Source organism: Alosa alosa, chromosome 7, assembly GCF_017589495.1.
Source record: "Alosa alosa isolate M-15738 ecotype Scorff River chromosome 7, AALO_Geno_1.1, whole genome shotgun sequence".
Classification (NCBI taxonomy): Eukaryota; Metazoa; Chordata; class Actinopteri; order Clupeiformes; family Clupeidae; genus Alosa; species Alosa alosa.
Genome location: NC_063195.1, coordinates 19,002,593 through 19,025,239, shown reverse-complemented (window position 1 = coordinate 19,025,239; position 22,647 = coordinate 19,002,593). Strand labels below are relative to the sequence as shown.

Below are 22,647 nucleotides of genomic sequence, written 5' to 3'. Positions count from 1 at the left end.
TATCTCTCTTAGTGTCCCATCACCCCACACAATGGTAAGGCACATTATCGTCTAAATATAACATTTTATTATTTTTTTTCCAATGAGTTTTTTTTTTATTATGACGAATTGAGTCATATTACATGGATATAGTAATATAACATCTGAATGCATATGAATTATTCACACATTTATCAACTTACATTTATGTTTTTCTGCCATTTTAGAATCTGTGGTGTGCAATGGAGTGAACAGGTAAAATACTATTTGGTTGTTTGTCATTTTTCATTAATGCAGTTGTGTGATTTGTGAGATTCCAAATATATCATGTTTTAAGGTAATTGGATTCTAACCTGATTTTTTTCTCTGTTTTTATGATGCAATCAACCTTTGTTTCCATGGCAACAGCACACTTGTCCAGCAGTCTTTGGACATGGGAAACGTGGACGTGTGTGGCTTCAGCATCTCAGAGCTCGCATGCGCTCAGGTACGGCACCACCTGCATCAGCACACAACCCAGTCCAGTGGGATTCCTCTAACAGATCGCAAATCAGTCCCATCTCAGTAGGAGTCATTTGGGGGATTTGATAAGGCGATAGTGGATCTCTGTAGAAAGCCTTCCATGAACGTCAATCAGTCCATAAATCCATCTCTTTCTCCGTCTGTCCTCTCTCTGTCCATCTATCTGTTTGTCTGTCTTTCTGTCTGTCTGTCTAACTGTCCATTTGCCTGGCTGGCCCTTTCCGTCTGTGTATCTGTCTGTCTGTGTATACCTCTCTGTCTGTCTATCTATCTGTCTACCTGTCTGTGTGTCTGTGTATACCTCTCTGTCTGTCTATCTATCTGTCTACCTGTCTGTGTGTCTGTGTATACCTCTCTGTCTGTCTATCTATCTGTCTACCTGCCTGTGTGTCTGTGTATACCTCTCTGTCTGTCTATCTGTCTGTCTGTCTGTGTGTCTGTGTATACCTCTCTGTCTGTCTGTCCATCTGTCTGTCTACCTGTCTGTGTGTCTGTGTATACCACTCTGTCTATCTATCTGTCTATCTGCCTGTGTGTCTGTGTATACCTCTCTGTCTATCTGCCTGTGTGTCTGTCTGTCTGTCTATCTGTCTACCTGTCTGTGTGTCAGTGTGTCTGTGTATACCTACTCACCCATCCCCCACGTTGTCCCTCCTCTCTCTCCAGTGGTCGAACATATCCGCGGCTCACCTGGTCACCCTGCTCCAGTGTCAGCTCTCCAGCGCTGGGCCCAGAGACGCATGGAAGCTCCTCCTGACCAAAGCCTCCGCCAGCCTGGACCAGGCCCTGCAAGTCTTCGCCAACCAGGTGGGAATGAGACTTGCCATGGTTATCTTATCTACTGATTGCCCTTCACTGCCTCAGCAGATGTTTATGTTTAAACCTTCGCAGAGCCACTGTCGTCTAACTTTACATAACGTTACATACATCTGCAATGGAAAGCAATGGAATGGTAACGTTAAATACATAATTGCAATAGGACATTTTCATAGGCCCTCGTATGCTAGCATAACTTGCATAAAAGACTTTTTATACAGTAAGCTATGAACTGTGTTGATTGAGATACAGTGGGCAAAGCATATGACAACCTTAACTTTAAAGCGTTTAATACATGTTTTTTATTCAAAGTATAATGTTAGAGGATTAGACATGTACATTGTATTCTCTTGTTGTTTTGTACTGTATCGGATTTTAATGGAATTGATTCATGTATAGCACCTTTCCCAAATCTATCATAGTCTGCAATACTTTATACAATAGAGCACTTGTACATCAGCTTGGATTGTTCTACTTCACAAAACACCCATTAACTTCCTCTCACAAAACACCCGTTACCTTCCTCCCAGACGGAGTCCATTCAGAGTCCTTCCGTTCCGGTGGTTCTGGACGTCATCCGAGAGGTCCAGTTGGACCGATTCCGACCGGAGGAGTTGCAAGACGGTAACTTCATGTCAGAGTGGTTCATGGGACGGCTGCGGCCCTTCCTCTCCTCGGCGTCGCTAGGGTTCCTGAGCTGCATCAGCAGCAAGAACCTCAGCTGCTCGTCCTATCAGCGTGTGTAAGTGTACATGTGGATATGTGTGTTATAAACATGCTTATAACGTGTCAATAACACGTTTAATACATCTGTTATAGGAGGATGTTCCCATTTTCAAAAAGTCCTTGCAGAAAACATATTGCAATTGAATGTGTATGAGTGTGCATGCATGTGTGTGTGTGTGTGTGTGTGTGTGCATGTGTGTGTGTGTGTGCATGTGTGTGTGTCTGTGTGTGTGAGCGTTACATACATCTGCAATTGAAAGCAATGGAATGGTAGCGTTAAATACATAATTGCAATAGGGACATTTTCATAGGCCCTCAGTATGCTAGCATAACTTGCATAAAAGACTTTTTTACACAGTAAGCTATGAACTGTGTTGATTGAGATACAGTGGGCAAAGCATATGACAACCTTAACTTTAAAGCGTTTAATACATGTTTTTTATTCAAAGTATAATGTTAGAGGATTAGACATGTACATTGTATTCTCTTGTTGTTTTGTACTGTATCGATTTTTAATGGAATTGATTCATGTATAGCACCTTTCCCAAATCTATCATAGTCTGCAATACTTTTATACAATAGAGCACTTGTACATCAGCTTGGATTGTTCTACTTCACAAAACACCCATTAACTTCCTCTCACAAAACACCCGTTACCTTCCTCCCAGACGGAGTCCATTCAGAGTCCTTCCGTTCCGGTGGTTCTGGACGTCATCCGAGAGGTCCAGTTGGACCGATTCCGACCGGAGGAGTTGCAAGACGGTAACTTCATGTCAGAGTGGTTCATGGGACGGCTGCGGCCCTTCCTCTCCTCGGCGTCGCTAGGGTTCCTGAGCTGCATCAGCAGCAAGAACCTCAGCTGCTCGTCCTATCAGCGTGTGTAAGTGTACATGTGGATATGTGTGTTATAAACATGCTTATAACGTGTCAATAACACGTTTAATACATCTGTTATAGGAGGATGTTCCCATTTTCAAAAAGTCCTTGCAGAAAACATATTGCAATTGAATGTGTATGAGTGTGCATGCGTATGTGTGTGTGTGTGTGTGTGTGTGTGCATGTGTGTGTGTGTGTGTGTGCATGTGTGTGTCTGTGTGTGTGTGTGTGTGTGTGTGTGTGTGTGTGTGTGTGTGGGTGTGGTGCTCCTAGTTCTCCGGGTGCTTCGTGGCCGTGTGCTCCTAGACTCCAGGCCTTCAGTACGCAGCTGCCCCACATGAGCCCTGCCCAGACGGACGCCATCTTCTCGGACTTCATCACACCCTTCCTGTCCAGGAGTAAGGCTCCCCAGCACACACACACGCACACGCACACAGACATACGCAGACACACACAGACACACACGCACACACGCGACACACACATACACACACACACATACACACACACACACATACGCACACACACACACACACACACACACACACACACACACACACACACACACACACACAGACGCACACACACACACACACACACACACACACACACACACACACACACACACACACACACACACACACACACACACACACACACACACACACACACACACACTGAGGGAAGGCAGGGAAACATAACTGTAGCTATCATGCATCAAGGGTGGATAAAATCTTGTCATACTGGGAGTTTTCACTTTATGCCACTTTATGTCATTTATCTGTCTCTCTAATTTTAATCAATTCTCTCTATCTCTCTCTCTCTCTCTCTCTCTCTCTCTCTATCTCTCTCTCCCATACAGCCTCAGCTTGCGTCTCCAACAACAGTGCCATATGGCTTCAGAGCAACTTGGGGCCGTTTTCTGTCCTGGCAAACACGTCTGTTCTGCTTCAACTCAATGACCTCTTCAAGCCGGTAAGCAGCAATGATATATCAAACAAACATACAAATATATTTACTGATACATAATTGATATGAAACCTTTGGTAAAACCTGATATGTTTCTTTGAAGCTAAAAGACTATCTTATAATATTAGACCTAAGTTTATACTATCTTCGATGTTTTGTTTCTATAATAATTAATTCCATTCATTTATGTGTATATGCCCCCCTCTCCATGCCCCTAACTCTCTCTCTCTCCATCCCCAAACTCTCTCTCTCTCTCTCTCTCCATACTCCTAACTCTCTCTTCCTCCATCCCCTAACTCTCTCTCTCTCTATCTCTCTCTCTCTCTATCTATCTCTCTCCATCCCCAAACTCTCTCTCTCTCTCTCCATACTCCTAACTCTCTCTTCCTCCATCCCCCTAACTCTCTCTCTCTCTATCTCTCTCTCTCCATCCCCCTAACTCTCTCTCTATCTCTCTCTCTCCATCCCAAACTCTCTCTCTCTATCTCTCTCTCTCCATCCCCCTAACTCTCTCTCTATCTCTCTCTCCATCCCCCAAACTCTCTCTCTCTCTCTCTCCATACTCCTAACTCTCTCTTTCTCCATCCCCCTAACTATCTCTCTCTCTCTCTCTCTCTCTCCATCCCCAAACTCTCTCTCTCTCTCTCTCTCTCTCCATCCCCTAACTCTCTCTCTCCATCCCCCTATCTCTCTCTCTCTCCATCCCCCTAACTCTCTCTCTCTCCATCCCCCTAACTCTCTCTCTCTCTCCATCCCCCTAACTCTCTCTCTCTATCCCCTAACTCTCTCTCTCTCCCTCTCTATCTCTCTCTCCATCCCCCTAACTCTCTCTCTCTCCATCCCCCAAACTCTCTCTCTATCTCTCTGTCCATTCTCCTAACTCTCTCTATCTCTCCATCCCCCTAATTCTCTCTCCCAGTTATGTTTCTGTGTCTGTCTGTTCATGTGTGATATGTAACATTCATATTAATAACAAATTAATGAATGGATATTATTTTCTCTCCCTCTTTCAATGCCCTGCTCTCTCCCTCTCTCCGTCCATGACATAGTTGGAGGCGCTGGCCGTCCTCTCCCCTGGTCAGGTGGCGGAGCTGATGGTGGCACCCCTGCCTGGACTCACCGATAAAGAGGTCGTCATAAACACGGTGTTCGACTACCTGGCTGCAGCGCCTGCGGACCATAAGCTTCCGGATGTCCTCCAGAGCCTCATCACGCTTTCTGCACAAGCGGTGAGTTGGGTGTGAGGTGATGGGGGTTAACACAAACACACACACACACACACACACACATACACACACAAACACACCTACACCCACACACACACACACACACACACACACACATACACACACAAACACACACACACACACACACAAACACACCTACACCCCCACACACAGACTCACACTCACAGGCACAGACACACAGCTCAACATTACATTTATTGACTCAGAATCTCTGAGTTACGTTCATGAAACTCTCTGCTTTAAAAGAATAACTAATTAAAACAACTCCATGAATCAAATGAAGAATCTGACTGTGTGATGTGTCTCTTGTGCTTTTCAGGGAGTCATCCCCTGCTCCTCCTACAAAGTCATGTAAGTAACATTATGCAACATTATGCAACTCTCTCTCACACTCACACACACACACCCACCCACACACACACACACACACGCACACACACGCCGACAGACACATACACAATGTCCCATTGACCACTGTCCCCATGTCCCCATGCTGTGCTGATCAGGTTTAACCGGATGGATCAGCTCATCCCCGTGGTGACTGTAGCCCTGGAGACGGCCATCGCCGCCGCCAAGACCACCCTCCTCACCAGAGTCCCACCAGGTACCACTGCCATCACCACACAAACATGATGTAAAATGAAAATATCAAAGCTGATGTTTGTAAAATGTATAGCACAAATATTATAGAGTTTGATGATTATTTAAACAAAATGTGGTATTCATATAAAACAATATAATTGTACATCGAGATTCTGGAATGTCATTTATGTGTCATCATTTATTATTATAAAGGTACTTTTATTTATGTGTCATCATTTATTATTATAAAGGTACTTTTATTTATGTGTCACCATTTATTATTATAAAGGTACTTTTATTTATGTGTCATCATTTATTATTATAAAAAGGTACTTTTATTTATGTGTCATCATTTATTATTATAAAAAGGTACTTTTATTTATGTGTCACCATTTGTTATTATAAAGGTACTTTTATTTGGAGTGTTTTTGTGCCACTGACATGGCATATGGAGGTACAACAGAACTGATGTAATTTTGACCTTCTTGTTTTGTTTCTCTAGGTTGTGTTATCTACAGTGGAGAGGTAAGGACTTGAAGTCTTTCTTTTTGTTTTTATGAAATGAACTGTGTAAGAGGGAACTTGGAACAAAAAAAGAATAATACGCTTCTGGTGTGCATCAGAAATTCTGAGATATACAGTAGGCGAACATTTCTGGTGTGCATCAAAAGGTATTGCACGCTCACCAGAAAGTGTCTCTTGCTCACCACATTTCTGCAGACAAGAAAACTCCTCGAGCACCAGCATTTGTTTTTTTTTTTGCCCTTAAAGGTTGTATCAGTGATGGCGGGGTAACGTCACTGATGTTTAAACAAAACAGAGAGCTAGCTCGCTACTCCCTCCTCCTCCCTCCCGTGCAATTGAAACTCTCCTAAACGCACATCTCCTCGGTTATTGGTTGGAACACTTTATTTTGCCTTTGAGTGGTTGCCAACACTTGTTGGTAGCAATTGTTTTTGTGTACAGATCTCGGAGCCTAGGCTGCCTACAGAGACGCATTTTTTTTTGACGGCCTGTCTCTTGCTCACCACATTTCTGCAGACAAGAAATATCCTCGAGCACCAGTTTTTTTTGTTTGTTTTTTTTTGCCCATGTTCCCTTAAGGCCTACATGTGTCCTTCTTGATCATGTTCTACATAGCTAGAGCTCATTTATATCACAGGGTTTCAGTTAGAGCAAATTTGATTCAATGTGTGTTCTATCTCTTGTCTCCTTTTCAACAGTGCAATGTCACTCCGATTGATGGTAAGTGTTTCATTTTCCTTTCTAAAAATATTTAATGAAAAGGTTTATTTTTCTGTAGAGGTCTGTATTGAAACACACAGCAATGTTTTACCTAATCATGCATCACTCATTGTTTCAACAGAGACGGCAATCTGCCTCAATATCAACAGGTGCGTCAGCCTTTATGGCCAACATTTATAGAGGCACTTGAACGTGCCAATTCCTTACACTGCAATTAAATAATGGTCAAAACACAGACCCGTCTGTCATGCTGTGTTGTAGTTATAATTAAAAATAAATTAAATTGTTTAAATAATAATAATAATAATAATAATAATAATAATAACATTATTAACAGTAATAAAACATTTTCCTTATGTTGTTTACATCTCTTGTTACAGCACTGCATTACAGCTTCACCTGGACAACAAGCAAGGGTCCAGCTCTCTGTGTGGCTTCAGCATGGCACAGTACGCATGCGCACAGGTGGGACCACCTTTTAACCTTTACATGTAACTCCTAATGTTTGGCTTATTAACTTACATTTAAAATGTAAACAAATCACCCTGTATAGCAAGTGTTTGAGTTTGGTTGTAGAAATGTTATTGTTGAAGAGAGGTACTCTCTCTCTCTCTCTCTCTCTCTCTCTCTCTCTCTCTGTGTATGTGTGTGTGTGTGTGTGTGTTTATACTTTTTATACAATTCCTGTCCTCTGTTTGGGTGTAGCTGTCCACTTTGACGGCTCAAGACCTGGTGACATTGTTAACCTGCAAAACGAGTGAGGATCATCCCAAAGCGACCTGGAAGCTTTTCATCACCAAAGTCAATCCCATCCTGGGTCATGCCCTCGACCTCTTCAACAGCACGGTAGTCTGCCTAATAATTGTATTATTCATTAAACATTTTTTTTCTCTCTCACTCTTTTTTCATTTAAGCCACTTTTCGTTTTTGGGATTCTGATAATATGGACAAATTTAGTGATATCCTCATAAATTCATAGATTATTTATTTAATTTAATTGATTTATAGCATTTCCGAAATTGTAGAAATCCAAATACATTGGTTGGTCTTTAATAACATCCTGTTTTCCACTCAACAAACTGCTTTTTAAAAATAAATGTTGTGTCCTACCCATCAGAAGCTCACTGCCAGTCCCGCCGTCTCGAACGTCCTGGACGCAATCGGCGAGGTCACCTTCAGCAGTTTCAGTGCTGACCACGTGCGGGACGTCGCGTATGTGAACCGCTGGTTCGGGATGCGCCTGAGGCCCTTCCTGTCCTCCGTCACCCCATCCTTCCTCTCCTGCTTGGCCACCAAGGACTTCAGCTGCCAGACCTACCAGAATGTGTACGTAGCAAACAAAATGGCCGCCCATCTTGATGTCCTTTCTTTTGAATCTGTTTTGTGGTAGTGATTTAGCCTTTTTTGTTTGTTTTTAGTTTACTTTGAAATATAGTTGGTTGTGAAGTTGCATTTGAACTTTTTATCTTTTTGCATCATTTTACAAATGTACCACAACCTACAAATAACCCTTATTTTCACTGCACCAACTGTATTCATAAGTTTAAAAATCTTGTTGTTGTGTTGTTATTATTAGTGTGCAGGCCATGGGGCAGGTGTACGGAGAAATGCTCAACTCTACTCTGGTCTACACGGACTTCATCGAGGTCTTCCTCAACAAGTCAGGTTTGGGACATTTTTATTGTGCGTTCTATCATGGAGTTTGGCAGGAAGAAATGCCAAGATGATTGTAATGAGGACGATGAAGAAGAAGATGATGATAATGATGATGACGACGACTATGACTATGATGAGCATGATGATAATGAATATGATTATGATGAAAATGATGATGATGATGAAGAAGAAGAAGATGATGATAATGATGATGATGAGGACGACGACTATGACTATGATGAGCATCATGATAATGAATATGACTATGATGATGATGATGATGATGATGTTGTTGTTTATTTGTGTGTGCAGCCTGTACCGATGGCGTTGCAAACAGTGCTGACTGGCTGGAGAAGAACTTTGGGCCGTTCTCAGCCACTGCCTCTGTTGTGGACATGCAGAGACTGCATGGCAGCTTCAATCTGGTACCCAAACACACACACACACACACACACACACACACACACACACACACACACACACACAGAGACTGCATGGCAGCTTCAATCTGGTACCCCCCCCCTTCCACACACACACACACACACACACACACACACACACACAGAGACTGCATGGCAGCTTCAATCTGGTACCCACACACACACACACACGCACACACACACACACACACACACACACACACACACACACACACACACACACACACATTGACCTTGGTTTGACTGACCTTATTGTTACTGCTATGTATTGTAAGTAACTGGGTCTACTGTGACCATATTTACTCTCTCTGTGTAGTAATAGTACTAGTATAGACCCTTTCAACAATAAAAACAAAAACAATGCTTGAACGTTCTCTTTGGGCCCCAATCTACTTCCTCTGCATTAAGATAACATATGGAATGTTAAAAAGGAAGTCTTGTGGGGCCAACTATGATGCTGATAATGGAACTCTCTTGAAAGGGTCCATAAAAAGTAGTAGTAGAAATAATAGTAGTGGTACTAGTAGTAATAGTAGAAGTAATAGTAGTATTACTAGTAGTAGAAGTAATAGTGGTGATACTAGAAGTAGTAGTAGAAGTAATAGCATTGGTACTAGAAGTAGCAGTAGAAGTAATAGTAGTAGTAGAAGTAATAGTAGTGGTACTAGAAGTGGTACTAGAAGTAGTAGTAGAAGTAATAGTAGTGGTACTAGAAGTGGTAGTACTAGTAGAAGTAGAAATAATAGAGGTATAGAAACATTTCAGAAGTCTTATATGCATTGTATGCGAGTCTCTAAGCCTGCCCATATTGACTCTCTGTCTCTCTCTGTTTGTGTGGTCAGATTGAGGCCCTGCCCATATTGACTCTGTCTCTCTCTGTTTGTGTGGTCAGATCGAGGCCCTGCCCATATTGACTCTGTCTCTCTCTGTTTGTGTGGTCAGATTGAGGCCCTGTCCCTACTGGACCTGAGGCAGCTGGTGGAGGCCTCCGCCACTCCCGGCCTGCTGACCAGCCCCGCCGACGTCACCGCCCTGCTGGGATACGTCCCCGACCAGCTGCTGGCCAGCTACTTCGACATGCTGGCTCCAGCCGCCCAGGTGAGTCAGGAGAGGAGAGGGGGTTACAGTACGTCACTTTAGGTATGAGCTACACCTGGCGCGTAACTGAAGCGTTCCGTTCGCGACGCGTAAAATCCATTTTAGATGAATGGTCTATTTTTTTCGAACGTACGCCCCACTGTCACGTCTGGTGTAGCTACTTCCATTGATTATAATGGAAGCTAATTGTTGCAGCAGACGCAACGCGAACAGAACGCTTCAGTTACGCGCCTGCTGTAGCTCAGCCCTTAGACTGAACGTGTCTGTGGGGAGATGTCCACCACAGGTCATGTTAGGAGGAGGAAGGTGCTATACAGCTGCAGTTTATGACGATGATGATGATGATGATGATGGTGATGAGGAGGAGTAGAGGAAGCTATAGTAGTGTTAGTACTAGTTTGATTATTACAGGGACAGCAAAACAAACAAAAGTACCAAATAAACAAACAAAAGTACCTCTAATCATCTAATGTAAGAGTGTGATGATTGCTCAGTTAGTTCATGGCCAAACTAAATATGTTCTGTTCTAGTCAGGTTTATTGAATATGTTTCATGCAAAACTAGTGTGTACTTCTTCATGGGTTCATAAAAGTCCTTGAGCCAATCCAGCATGGCAGGATATCAACTTGCTGCATCATTTTCCCAATCCTCCTCCTCTGTTATCGAATGCTAATATCTGGTCTCCATCTCTCAGGGAAATCCAATCGCTGCACCCCTCCGTTCAGTCATGCTGCAGCAGGTGTTCAACCGTGCCAAGTTGTCGGAGTCGTCCGTGCCCGACACTGAGGTGCTGGTGTGGCTAAACGACCGCATGACGTTCCTGTTGCCCAATCTCTCGCCCAGCCATGTGGCACCGTACTTCGACATCATTAGAGTGCGACAGTGCAACACCAGCCAGCAGGCGTGAGTAGCAGCAACGCAGAGAAACACACACACACATACTTATGCACACACATGCAACATATCTAGGCTCATGTACACACGTATACTGTATAGACACACACACACACACACACACACACATTTTGTAATAGCAGTATCACTGACTGCTGTGTAAATATATAATGTTGTATCTGAAATATCATACTTGCGAACAATATGCAAGTATAACCCCCAACTACTATGCTCCACTATAACCACCTATTAGTATACATGTTCACACACAATATAATATTCAATGAATGTTCAAAACAGTGCATGCTGAGTATATTGTGTGCACAATCCAGTATGTAGACTACTGTCTTTCATCCATGTATAATGTTTGTTTACGCTGTTTGTCTTTCATCCATGTATAATGTTTGTTTACGTTGTTTGTCTTTCATCCATGTATAATGTTTGTTTACATTGTTTGTTTACATTGATTGTTTACTGTATCACCTGTATAAATGCATTGTACTGCTTCATCTCTGTACAGTGTGGCCCTTCTGAACGGTACCTTGGCCACGCTTGAGGATGACACTCAGACCCAGGTGTCCGGCCAAATCATATCGTTACTCACAGGTAGAACACTCACCATTCTCTTCTTGTCGTAGAACTTGATACGCAGATTAGTGTGGATGTATACATTTATAAATGTGTATAAATGTGTATTTCCACTGACTTTTGTCATTTCTTTCTCCTGTTTTTCTCTGACCAAAACCCTCAGAGCCCTCCCCTCTGCGTTGCTATGGCAGCGGAAGCTTCTACTCCTTCCTGGAGACGTCCTTCATGGGCTTCCAGTTCCCTATCCTGACCACCTTCCTCTCACTCATGCCAGCCAGCCGCAGGACAGAGGTAGCGCACCGCAGACATGCTGGAGCCCATTTGCAATCAGACATGATGTGTTCGGTTGTAACTGTGTAGCCAAAATATAAGATTTACTAAATGGTTGCCAAGCAACGTCTAGACGTAGCTACTTTAACTTTTGTATCAAGTTATGGTAGTGCAGTAATATAGAACGAAATGCGGTCAAGGTGTATGTTTATGCTGCATTTTACAATGGCATCGAACGTGATTCAACCAATCACAATCAAGGACCGGGAACTATCAGTTTTAGAAGATTTACTAAATCAGTGGCTTAGCTGGTGTGTATGCCTAATCTGGAGACAAATGCAGTGAGGTGAATCATAATGATCACCTGTGTGCACGTGAGCAGTGATGAATGTGTGTGGCGTTCTCCTTCTCTTGTCCAGCTGATGAACTCCATCCCACCAGCCCACCTGGGCAGCTTCCTGCGCAGGCCGGGCGCTGTGGACGACATGGGCAAACTCTGCCAGGTCTTTGATGGCTACACTGAGACACTGCAGTTCCTGGAAACGGTATGTCAATGTCAGTGTTGGGAACGTTACTTTAAAAAAGTAATTAGTTATAGTTACTCACTACTTGTTCCAAAAAGTAACTGAGTTAGTAACTGAATTACTCTATGAAAAGAGTAACTCGTTACTAGGGAAAGTAACTATTTGCGTTACTGTTAAAAAAAAGTTTTATAAAAAGTTGCTATATGTCAAAGAATTTGGATTTTTTTTAGCAGTTTTGAGCAGCCAGTTGAAATGAGTAGAACAGACAGGTGTTTGTAGGCTACATAACTTTCAATATTTATTAGATCGATAGATAGATAGATAGATAGATAGATAGATAGATAATTTATTGATCCCCAAGGGGAAATTCAAGATATTGCACATCGACAGACCTACAGTATACTTCAGCCTGTGTCATAGGTTTTTGTTGTGAGGCAGAAAGATCTAGCTTTTGCTGCTTGGAGGACTTTGCTCCGAGTCCTTCTTTGCTAGTGGATGGCGAGCTATCATCTGTGGTGGAGGTATCAGTGTTTTTGGCCATTAGATGCGTGTGTGAGATGCTTCATTAAATTAGAGTTGCTTACAACGGATGTCGCAGCCGCTCCTGGACATAATGTAGCCTACACATTACATGCACGTTCTTGCCTTTGACCACAATGAACTTGAAGTAGCCTGGTGCTTATATCTCCTGCTTATATACCTTGAAAATGCCAACTTTTCATCGGATTGCTCCAGACCTCTGCTGTTTCGTCGAATCTTTATTTTAGCTGTTGCGTGTGTGTGTGTGGCACGTGTGCTGGCAAGTGTGTAAAAACACTGGCTCTGATTGGAAACATGACTCTGCCTTAGCCAATCATAATCGCTTACAGTATGTCGTTATTAACCCACCTCCTCACTAGCTGTGAGTCAGGGGTGCGTTCGGATTACACAGTTTATTCAATCAATGCATAGTATGCACTGCATTTAACATCCAGTAATGTTAATGCCGTTGTAACGACGGGAAAGGTAATTAGTTAGATTACTTCATTACTGAAAAATTAACGTCGGTACCTAACGCCGTTCTTTTAAACGGCGTTATTCCACTGGTCACTGTTTGTTTATGTGGGTGTTTGAGAGTAAATTTGGTGTATGTGAGGTGGTTCTGGTTTAGTTTTTGGATAAGTTGTTTCTGATATTCTGATTGTCTGAGTTAGTAACTGATGTTCTCCTGGCTATTTAGGATGGATTGAGGATCTCTGTTTGTTCTCCTCTGTGACTGAGCCTTTCACACATTGTCTCAATTGGTCTCTGATATTTTCCCAGGTTTTCTCTTCTAACCAGTAATTCTCAAAACAGTCTCCCCCTGTGACTGACATTCTCATACATTCTCCCCCTGTGACTGACATTCTCAAACATTCTCCCTGTGACTGACATTCTCTCTCTTCTACCCAGTGTTGTTTTGACGTTCTCTCATGTTCTCTGTTCTACCCAGTGTTGCTTTGACCTTCTCTCATGTTCTCTGTTCTACCCAGTGTTGCTTTGACCTTCTCTCATGTTCTCTGTTCTACCCAGTGTTGCTTTGACGTTCTCTCATGTTCTCTGTTCTACCCAGTGTTGTTTTGACGTTCTCACGCGTTCTCTCTGCCTGTGACCGACATTCCTTCACAATCTGACCTGCTCTTCTCCTCTTTACCATTCTCTCTCTACAGGAGAAGGTTCCGGAGATGGTCCAGCCATACGTCCTGCCTTGTGTGTGGCCCCGGGCCCTGGTCGCTGACTCTGCTGAGGTTGACCGCTGGTTCGGCGCCGGACTGAGCTCCTATCTCCGCTTCCTCAACAAAGACCTCATCAGCTACGCCACGCTCCAGAACTCAAACTGTCTGGCCTTCAGGAAGTTGTGAGTGCCACTGTGGAACAAAAGGGTCTACACTTGAGATTGAGTGTCCTCAGGCAGCGTGCCGTGCACTCAATAGTGAATTAGACTTTAATTAAATAGCACAGTGTACCTTTTTACGTTTTTATTACCACTGTGTGCAGTGTCTTTTTTCTGTTGGTACACATGCAGTTACAAGGCTCTTACAGGAAGCATGAAGTGTTATTTTAAAGGGACACCAGGCAAGCCTGATGCTTTTTCTCTACGAAACTCCCCCTTGCTCGGTCTGAAGCTCTTTTCCTTTTCTTTGCATTTTCCGTCTAAGGATTTTCGCTGCTTCTTCGCCGGCTCTGCCATTATACACACGTTTGCAACAATCGCTAGCGTTTCGTTAGCCTGCCTCTGTGCTGTGGATGCATGATGTAAACTGATACTGCTTCGGTCGGTGGGTACGATACACTGAACTTGCAAGCGGGATATTCGTCCTACAGGCAGTAGGGGCGGGCAAGAGAGTCTTCATTCGCCCTGTAATGAGTCATTTAACCATATACCGACTTACGAAGATGAGTAATTAACACGAAAACGTTGCCTGGTGTCCCTTTAAGTGTTTGTGTGTGTGTGTGTACATGTGTGTGTGTGTGTGTGTGTGTACACAATGCTCATGCATATATGTTCTGTGCTAGTATATCTATGTTTGTGTGTGTGTGTATGGCTCTATGGTGTGTGTGTGTATGTGTTTATCTGCTAAATACCTCAACGATAACCATAACTGTAACTCATTTCATTTCTAGTGTTGCTGTGGCAGGAAACCTTAACTACAGCTCCGCTGCCTTCACCCAACGGGATGTGTACTCAACAATACAGAGCTACCTCTCCATAGGTCAGTAAACAGAACAACAATAACAACAACAAAAACTACAACAAGACTAGCGAAAATTTGAAATTAAAAAATGATGTATAGTGTTGACATCAGCCTTTGACATTTGCAGCTGTTCACTTGCCAAATGGTTAGGTAAAGTTCCATAAATTCCTCAGTTCTCTCTAATGCAGGGTTCCTGTTGGTCGCTTCACCTTAGGAGCCTATGCTACAAAGCATGTTCAAAATGGCCATCTTATCTTTACTTTAGCTGGTTGGACGAAACCTAACATCCGCAGTATAACGTTTGTCATCAACTGTAGTTATGAACTCGTTAAGTGGTCCATAGTTCTGTCTGGTTATTCCAGGATTTTTGCTGACCATGGTGAGTTGGATATTTGTTGTTGTTGATGTTTGTTTATTGTGTCTTTCAGCCCCAACACCAAGGTGCTACAACACGTCTGTTCCTGACCTGGCCTCCACCGCCTGGTTCGCCAACTACATCAACATCTTCATCACATTCATCTCCCTGGAGGATCTCGGCGCTTACGGAGGCACAAGTGTGAGTGGCGCCCCCTAGTGCTTTGGAGTGCTGAGTAGAGGGAGAGGAAGTGAATAGCTACAACCATAGATATATATAATAAAGGCTAGATGTCTCGTCCGCGCTGGTGGCCAATGGAGGTCGACGTCCGCACCTCGTGGCCATCTTGCCACAGTCAGCTCGCTAACTCATAACATTGTGTTTCCATGGTGCACTGTAATGACAGGTAGTGACCTGAAGGTGTCATTGTTATAGCCTGGGGGCATTGTTCTGGCTTTAGTAGAAGAAGAGATATACCTTACATCAGGTACCACAGAGCCCACCAGATGTGGCTGTGACAAGATGGCTGTCGGTGATGCCGTTAGAGACTCCGCCATAAGGCATCTAGCCTTTATTATGTATATCTATGGCTACAACGATGCCAAACACTGACGAAACATAAACAAAAATACACTTGTGCTGTGTACGATCACATTCTACCGGGGCGGTGTTATCATAATGGGGCAGTGGTAGCATAGTGGCTAAGGACCTGGGCTAACATGCAGTAGCGTAGTGGCTAAGGACCTGGGCTAACATGCAGCGTAGTGGCTAAGGAGCTGGGCTAACATGCAGTAGCGTAGTGGCTAAGGACCTGGGCTAACATGCAGTAGGCCCAGATTGTGGGCTCAATACCCAGATGCCACCGTTGTGCCCTTGAGCAAGGCACTTAACTCCGTGTTGCTCAGAAGAGACTGGCCTCTGTAATAATTGTAATAATTTGGATAAGGGCATCAGCCAAATGAAGTAAAGTAAAACTAGATGTACCGCATAGCGGTGCAAAATATGACCGCCGCTCAATCCTGTACATCCATTCCGCGAAAATAAATACATTGTATTTGGGAAAAGCAGAAGGTAGCAGCATTATTTATTTATTTATTTATTTATTTATGATTAAACAAAACAATCCCTGTCAGATCCATGCAGTTTTCAACAGCTATCAAGAAGAGAGGTCATGTCATGGATTTTTGTGAATGTTTCTTCTTCTACATACATATGCAAGAGTTTAGTCATCTAGTTCATATGATATTCAACTTTATTGTCAATGCACAAATTAAATACCAGTAGTCTAAAACTAAAGCAGGCTAAAGCAGCCATAATGAAAGTGTTATCATTGTTTGGATACTTCACACACACACACATGCTTTTTATCGCATAGACCAGTGGTTCTTAAACTTTTTGTCTGGCGACCACACAAAAAAGTATGGTGAGGTCTGGCGACCCCACTTTCCCCAAACCCATTCTAAGTCCTTACTCAAATACCCCCCTCAAACGTTAACAACTAAATCAAGCAAAAACTAGAAAGCAAAGTCATTTGTTTTATTTACTCCATATGAACAAGAACCGAGAAAACCAAACAATCACGATTAAACAAGTGTAGGCTGCCGCCATATCAGATCAGAGCGCTATGTGCGTAGCGCGTGCGCACACAAGCACGCACACACACATACACATGCAGCATTAGGCCTACAACGTTACATTAAATTATATTTATGGCGATAACAATAACAATATTTTTTTTATTTCCCTTTTCTGGTTTACTATCTTTAACAATTTCAATGGGAAGGGTGGGCATGCTTCCGTGAACATAGCAAGTTAATTCTAGGAGGAATGCTGCATACGGCGACACGGAGATTTTCCTCCACGGTGCTGAGCCGACATCTGTATTTTGAGATGTCGTTTCATTTTGACAGGTTTTAAGCTCTCATTCGCCAGAACATCGCCGCAAATCACACATTGTGGGTGGTCGAGGTCATCTTTAACTTGGCAAGTGAATGCATATTTCAGAAATTCTTTCTGATAAAGCCGACGCGCCGTTTGTTTTTTTTATTCTCACCGGCCGTTAGACTTGTCCCATCTGAGGATCACGGAGGAGTAGACGCACTGGTAGATGGCACTTGCGAGCTTTTGTTAAATTTTTTAAGCAGCCACCTGTCCATTTTGGCTAGTAGGCTACCTATGTCTTTTGTTTTGTTTTACTTAAAATAGCGGGAACAAGTTGAGTTTGCATAGTGGGAGCAGATAGTTACATTGTTTCTATCAGCAGACCAGTAGCCCATAAGCTGAACCAGATCTCGTTGAAAGACGAAAAAAAAAATCTCTCTTCTCTTAACTGCGTGTAAATAAGAAAAAGGCAGAAAAGGCCAATATTATTTTCCTTTGTTTCACCTAATAATAATTTCAGACTGAATACAGAAAATAATTGGCGGCCCCATTTGGGGTCGCGACCCCTAGTTTAAGAATCACTGGCATAGACTACAACTACCAAGCTGGAATCAAAGCACATCAACTCCCCTCTCACACCCTAAACACGCACTTCGAACAAACAAAAAGAGTCTCAGTCTCACGGTATAGCCATAGGCAAAACTGTATCGGACCGGTGTAACGTTGGTACTAAAATCATCCATCGCAAAGAATGATTTTTGTAGCACGTGCAACAAATGTGTAGGTACATCCCTGCCCTGGATACATCTTCAATGTGCGCTCTAAAACATTTGGTTTAAATGGAGATGTAGATCATCACGGGTGCGTTAATAAATCTACATTGCGGCGAGTTGACACAAATTATTCACTTTGACGAATTTATGTAGTTTCAGTCCTAGTTACTTTACTTTGAGCCATGCTCTTCCTTACTTGAATCACCTTTGAAAATAGAGGATTGAAGTAGTCTAGTGGGTGTTTGGGAATGAACGTTGACTCAGATGCTTTTTGAGACTTTGAGCAGAAATGTCCCAGCCCGGTGTTTATGCATCATAGACAGGTTATCTTTCAGGTATATATTTTCCATTAGAAAACCATCACGTTAGCGAACGTGTTGTGGCTAACTCTGCTAGTAGTCAGAAGAGAATGAGATGACAGTCGAAAGATAGAATTAGTACTGTTATCAATTTGCTTGGTAACCTATAACCGCATTTATGGTTTTCTACAAATACATCAATAATCAAATTGGCTTCCATCACTCAACCAATGCTAACGGTAACATTATTTTACCTACGTCCTAGGCCAGGTTTTGGCTCAAGGGCCACACTGGGTTTTGAAAATTGGCCGGCGGGCGCACAACAACACCCCACCCCTGTCCTAGGCTATAACTTGTATGGGATTAACGCCTACCTGCAGTAAAAACCAAGCATGTCCGATAAAGATTCTCAGATTTATTTCGGCTTCAAGAAGAAATGGGAATTACGTTTCATGTGGAAATCATCCTACCCTTATTAGACGTCATCTGTGGTAAACTACAGTGTTGTCCTTGTAGGCCTAGGAAGCGTCTATTGTCTTTCCAACCCACTTTAGATTAACTTCCAACAAAATTACGTCTCACTGCAACGATGTGCCATCTGGTGGACAAACGACTACGTAACGCCAATACTGAAAATGCAGCCAAATGATTATGAATATTTGGTTTATTTGGTAATCCTACTGAATTTGTAATTATGTATCGCCCGTTCTAATTGCCGATACCGATAGTATGTGTGAGCCTGTCTGTGTGTATAAGTGTGCACCACCATCTACAGGCCAATAAGTGTACAGTCACAAAATGTACACATAACTTAATTTTTTTAGACCCTCCCATGGATGAAATTCTACAAAACTTGGCATATGCCCAGAGAATGTCAGGTTAATCATACACATACAATTTGGTGCAGTTCTGAACATCTTAACTGAAAAGAGGGGCGATAAAAGCAGAATGATATTGCGTTTTCATTTTTTACAAATGAGTGATTATGGGCTACAGTGGGTCCCAGTTAGGAATTGACACTTCATTCACCATCAAGGTGATTCACGCAGCTGGGTGAAATGTAAGTACAACTGCAGCCGCTTGGGGGCAGCATAGTCCGCTGTGGCGTTCCACGGTCGAACCGGGCGGAGCATTCGACAGCAAGGGCTGTGATTGGCCGAGTTTTCAAAGCGTTTCTCTGTGTTTTTAGCAGCCCCTGCAACATGCTAGTCCACTGTAGCCTATAAGCTTTGTACATAATGTTAAACATAGTTTTGGATTCAGTGGCAAGATGTCTTGATTGTACAGTGCCTGTCTCTCAGTAATGTTTTAAAATGAGAGCTTCGTCAGCTGGCAGTAGGCTACTTTGTCGGCAGTCATGAGAAGTGTAACAGAACATAAATATGCTGCCCAGAAACCTCGTGAATATTTCTGATTTGTTTTACTACACTAACGATGTTAAATATAGCCTTTGCCTACAGCATCTCCTTAACAGTAATGTTAACAACATGACAGCATTCATATGACAAAGGAAAACGAATTTGGTCACTCAAGACTGTGCCACAGCAACCAGTGTAGGCTACAGTCCTACCCAATAGGCCTACTCGAAGCAGATAGCGTTGTCTGACGGTCGAGTGGGTTAATGTGCGTATTTCCAGAACGGTTCTGCAACTTTCAGGCAGTTCTGAGTTCGAATCTAGGCAGGAGCAGAGCCATATAAATGCCTAGGCCTATTGTTATAATTTTTTGCAAGGTGTTGCTCTTGGCAATACTTGTTTATAAGACGTTTAGTGATTAGTTGATACTGTAACGTCGGTGTCTTTTGGACTGAGTGCTAGCCTCCCAGAATGCAATGTGTGTGAATGCTGGTTTGTGTAATGTCGGTTTTAGTTAGTGTAATTGCGTTTTCCTTGTCATGTATGTGTTAGCTTGTGTAGTCTTTCTTTACGTTGTACCTCATGTGTTTTGCCCGGTGTATTGTATGTGACTACCCTGTTCGTGTATTGTGCTTGTTTTATTGACTTCCCTTGTGTTTCCTATGTAATGGTGTCTTGGTCTATGTGTATGGCTGATTCCCGCTTCCGCTAATAAACCCTTTGATTGGACAACTGTGTGTGTCGCTATCAAATCGTTACAATAGCCCTTGTCGCTAAAACGTTCTATTGTTTGATAATGAGCTGTCTACCTGGACCTGCCTGCTGCCATGGGGAGGAGATCTTGGGAGTAAAACGACTGTTACGCGCTGTTACAACTGTAGGCTACAATGATTGCAATACAAAAATATGCGCGTGTTTTAGTTTTGTGACGTTTCGATGTTCATTAGTCAAAAACATCGACACCTCGAAACGTGAGTCAAAGTTTAATAATGTTCTGCACCTTTTACTAAAGAATAAAGAAAATTAAGAAGACATCTGAGCTGCCCGGCGTCTCTCTTCTCTAAAATATCTGTCCTGGCCTGGTTGCACGGATTGTCGCCAAACGACAGAAGCGCGAGAACCCCTCCTTTGTCTACCAAAAGTGTTACTTTGTGCCCCCGCTCCCCACTGCTTGTGAAAAGAAGGGCTTAGCGTGAAAAAAGCTTAATGTCCCAAAGCGGCAACAAGTCATAATGGTAGGCTACAGGAAGTGGGGAGGGTATGGGATGACCAGAGCCGTCTTAGCTGTGCTATTCAGAAAGCATCTTCTATTGTCTTTCCAGGCACACAGCTTCGTTACCATATAGCCTATCGAGTGCCTTAACAGATAGGCTCTGCTCTTGAGGTTTGGCCTCTGGCGAACTCAACCCTCTTGTTGCTTGCAGTTTGTTAAATAAAGCAATGCAGATTACATTATTTATTTCTGATTAATTGCGTCTTTTGATGTCTTTTGCAACATCTGCTTGTTAGGCTGGGCTACTGTCAATGTCCTGTACAGGTAAATGTTCAACAATTGCTGGTGTAGGCCTACAGGCTATAATCAATTAGGGACTGTTAAGTTATTTATTTCAGGGGCTACGGAGGAGTTTTGGGGCGTTAGTCAAATAAGGCGTGACCCTCCCTCGCCAGCAAAGAAATTTTTCTATGACCCTCAAAGTGATTGAGAAAAAACGCATGACCCTCCCCAGTTCCAACAATTTATTGATGCCTCCTGTAGGCTACTGGGTCAATTTGGGAGCTTGCATACAACACCTTCCTTGAAATGCCTTTTGCACAATTTCACAAATAATCACCGGGACCGAAACAAACCTGTCAACTTTTCCCATGTTTTATCGCATATTTTAACTTTTTCCTCGCTGTCTTAGGAGGAGCTGCAGGGCCGTCGCAAGGGGGTGCGAGGCCCTGTGCGAACTTGACAGATAGTGCGATGCCCTGTGCGAACTTGACAGATGCATGAACTTACGTGCATGAAATCATGCGATAGCTTACTTTACACATAGCCAAGGCTACCGTCAGTGCATTTTAGTAGCCTAGTATAATAAGCTACACCACCGTCTTTAAGAGGGGAAATTGTATAGCCTATAACATTAGCTGAGTCACATATTTGGCCATATGGTGTTTATCATAGGCTACATCACGAAACCAAATAGTGTAACAAAGGCGAACAGTTTAACAGGGGAAATTAATTGGGCATGAATCATTGTGCTGAACGGTATTTGTCAATGAGCAGAAACACACACGACATTCAAACTGTTGATAAGATGTGCACTATGGAAACTGGTCTGTAGGCTAACATTGGACAAATAAATGACACTAACTCGCCATATCCTTACTCTGAAAAAAACATTGTCTTGCTTTGCCGCAAACTCAGCAATGAAATCATAGGCCATTTTGCAGGTAGCATAACGAAGCATAATTTTTCAATTTATAGAAGGGAGAGCCCAGTCTCTCCTGTGACATTGAGGTGCGCAAATAGTTTTTAATAGCCTGTTCAGCCCGATGCTTCAGCTTCACCCGATGCCAGTCACTGATCGCCAATTTCAAATTTGGGAAGCTTTGTTCAATCTTTTAAGTTTTAAGTGCAGTAGGCCCCTATCTGCCCCCTTTTGGAATTATATCCGAGCCTATTATAAGGTCCAGTGCGTTATGTCCTGGGATTGGACGTGCTCAAAAGAAAAGAAAAACACTTTTTTTATAGATGGTTATGAAGAGCAATATGAGTCTGAACTCCGTGTCATTCAGACTTAACCCTCTTGTTGCTTTGATATCTTTTTCGTTGTCGTTTGAACGTCGGCAAGC

The 22,647-nt window shown here is 42.9% G+C and overlaps 1 protein-coding gene across 1 annotated transcript in view; it reads left to right on the top strand.

Annotated features, from left to right (window-relative positions):
• Window positions 1-22,647, top strand: part of mslnb (mesothelin b) — a 31,207-nt gene that overhangs the window by 7,385 nt on the left and 1,175 nt on the right. The window contains exons 19-44 of the mRNA XM_048248993.1: window positions 13-34; window positions 207-234; window positions 388-466; window positions 1,168-1,308; window positions 1,848-2,059; window positions 3,226-3,317; window positions 3,782-3,894; window positions 4,938-5,117; window positions 5,455-5,486; window positions 5,642-5,739; window positions 6,220-6,242; window positions 6,941-6,962; window positions 7,084-7,111; window positions 7,343-7,427; window positions 7,668-7,808; window positions 8,080-8,288; window positions 8,539-8,627; window positions 8,931-9,043; window positions 10,001-10,156; window positions 10,851-11,059; window positions 11,571-11,656; window positions 11,802-11,929; window positions 12,328-12,453; window positions 14,121-14,308; window positions 15,076-15,164; window positions 15,575-15,702. Coding sequence (XP_048104950.1) covers window positions 13-34; window positions 207-234; window positions 388-466; window positions 1,168-1,308; window positions 1,848-2,059; window positions 3,226-3,317; window positions 3,782-3,894; window positions 4,938-5,117; window positions 5,455-5,486; window positions 5,642-5,739; window positions 6,220-6,242; window positions 6,941-6,962; window positions 7,084-7,111; window positions 7,343-7,427; window positions 7,668-7,808; window positions 8,080-8,288; window positions 8,539-8,627; window positions 8,931-9,043; window positions 10,001-10,156; window positions 10,851-11,059; window positions 11,571-11,656; window positions 11,802-11,929; window positions 12,328-12,453; window positions 14,121-14,308; window positions 15,076-15,164; window positions 15,575-15,702 — 2,817 coding nt within the window. The remainder of the gene's footprint in view (window positions 1-12; window positions 35-206; window positions 235-387; window positions 467-1,167; window positions 1,309-1,847; window positions 2,060-3,225; window positions 3,318-3,781; window positions 3,895-4,937; window positions 5,118-5,454; window positions 5,487-5,641; window positions 5,740-6,219; window positions 6,243-6,940; window positions 6,963-7,083; window positions 7,112-7,342; window positions 7,428-7,667; window positions 7,809-8,079; window positions 8,289-8,538; window positions 8,628-8,930; window positions 9,044-10,000; window positions 10,157-10,850; window positions 11,060-11,570; window positions 11,657-11,801; window positions 11,930-12,327; window positions 12,454-14,120; window positions 14,309-15,075; window positions 15,165-15,574; window positions 15,703-22,647) is intronic.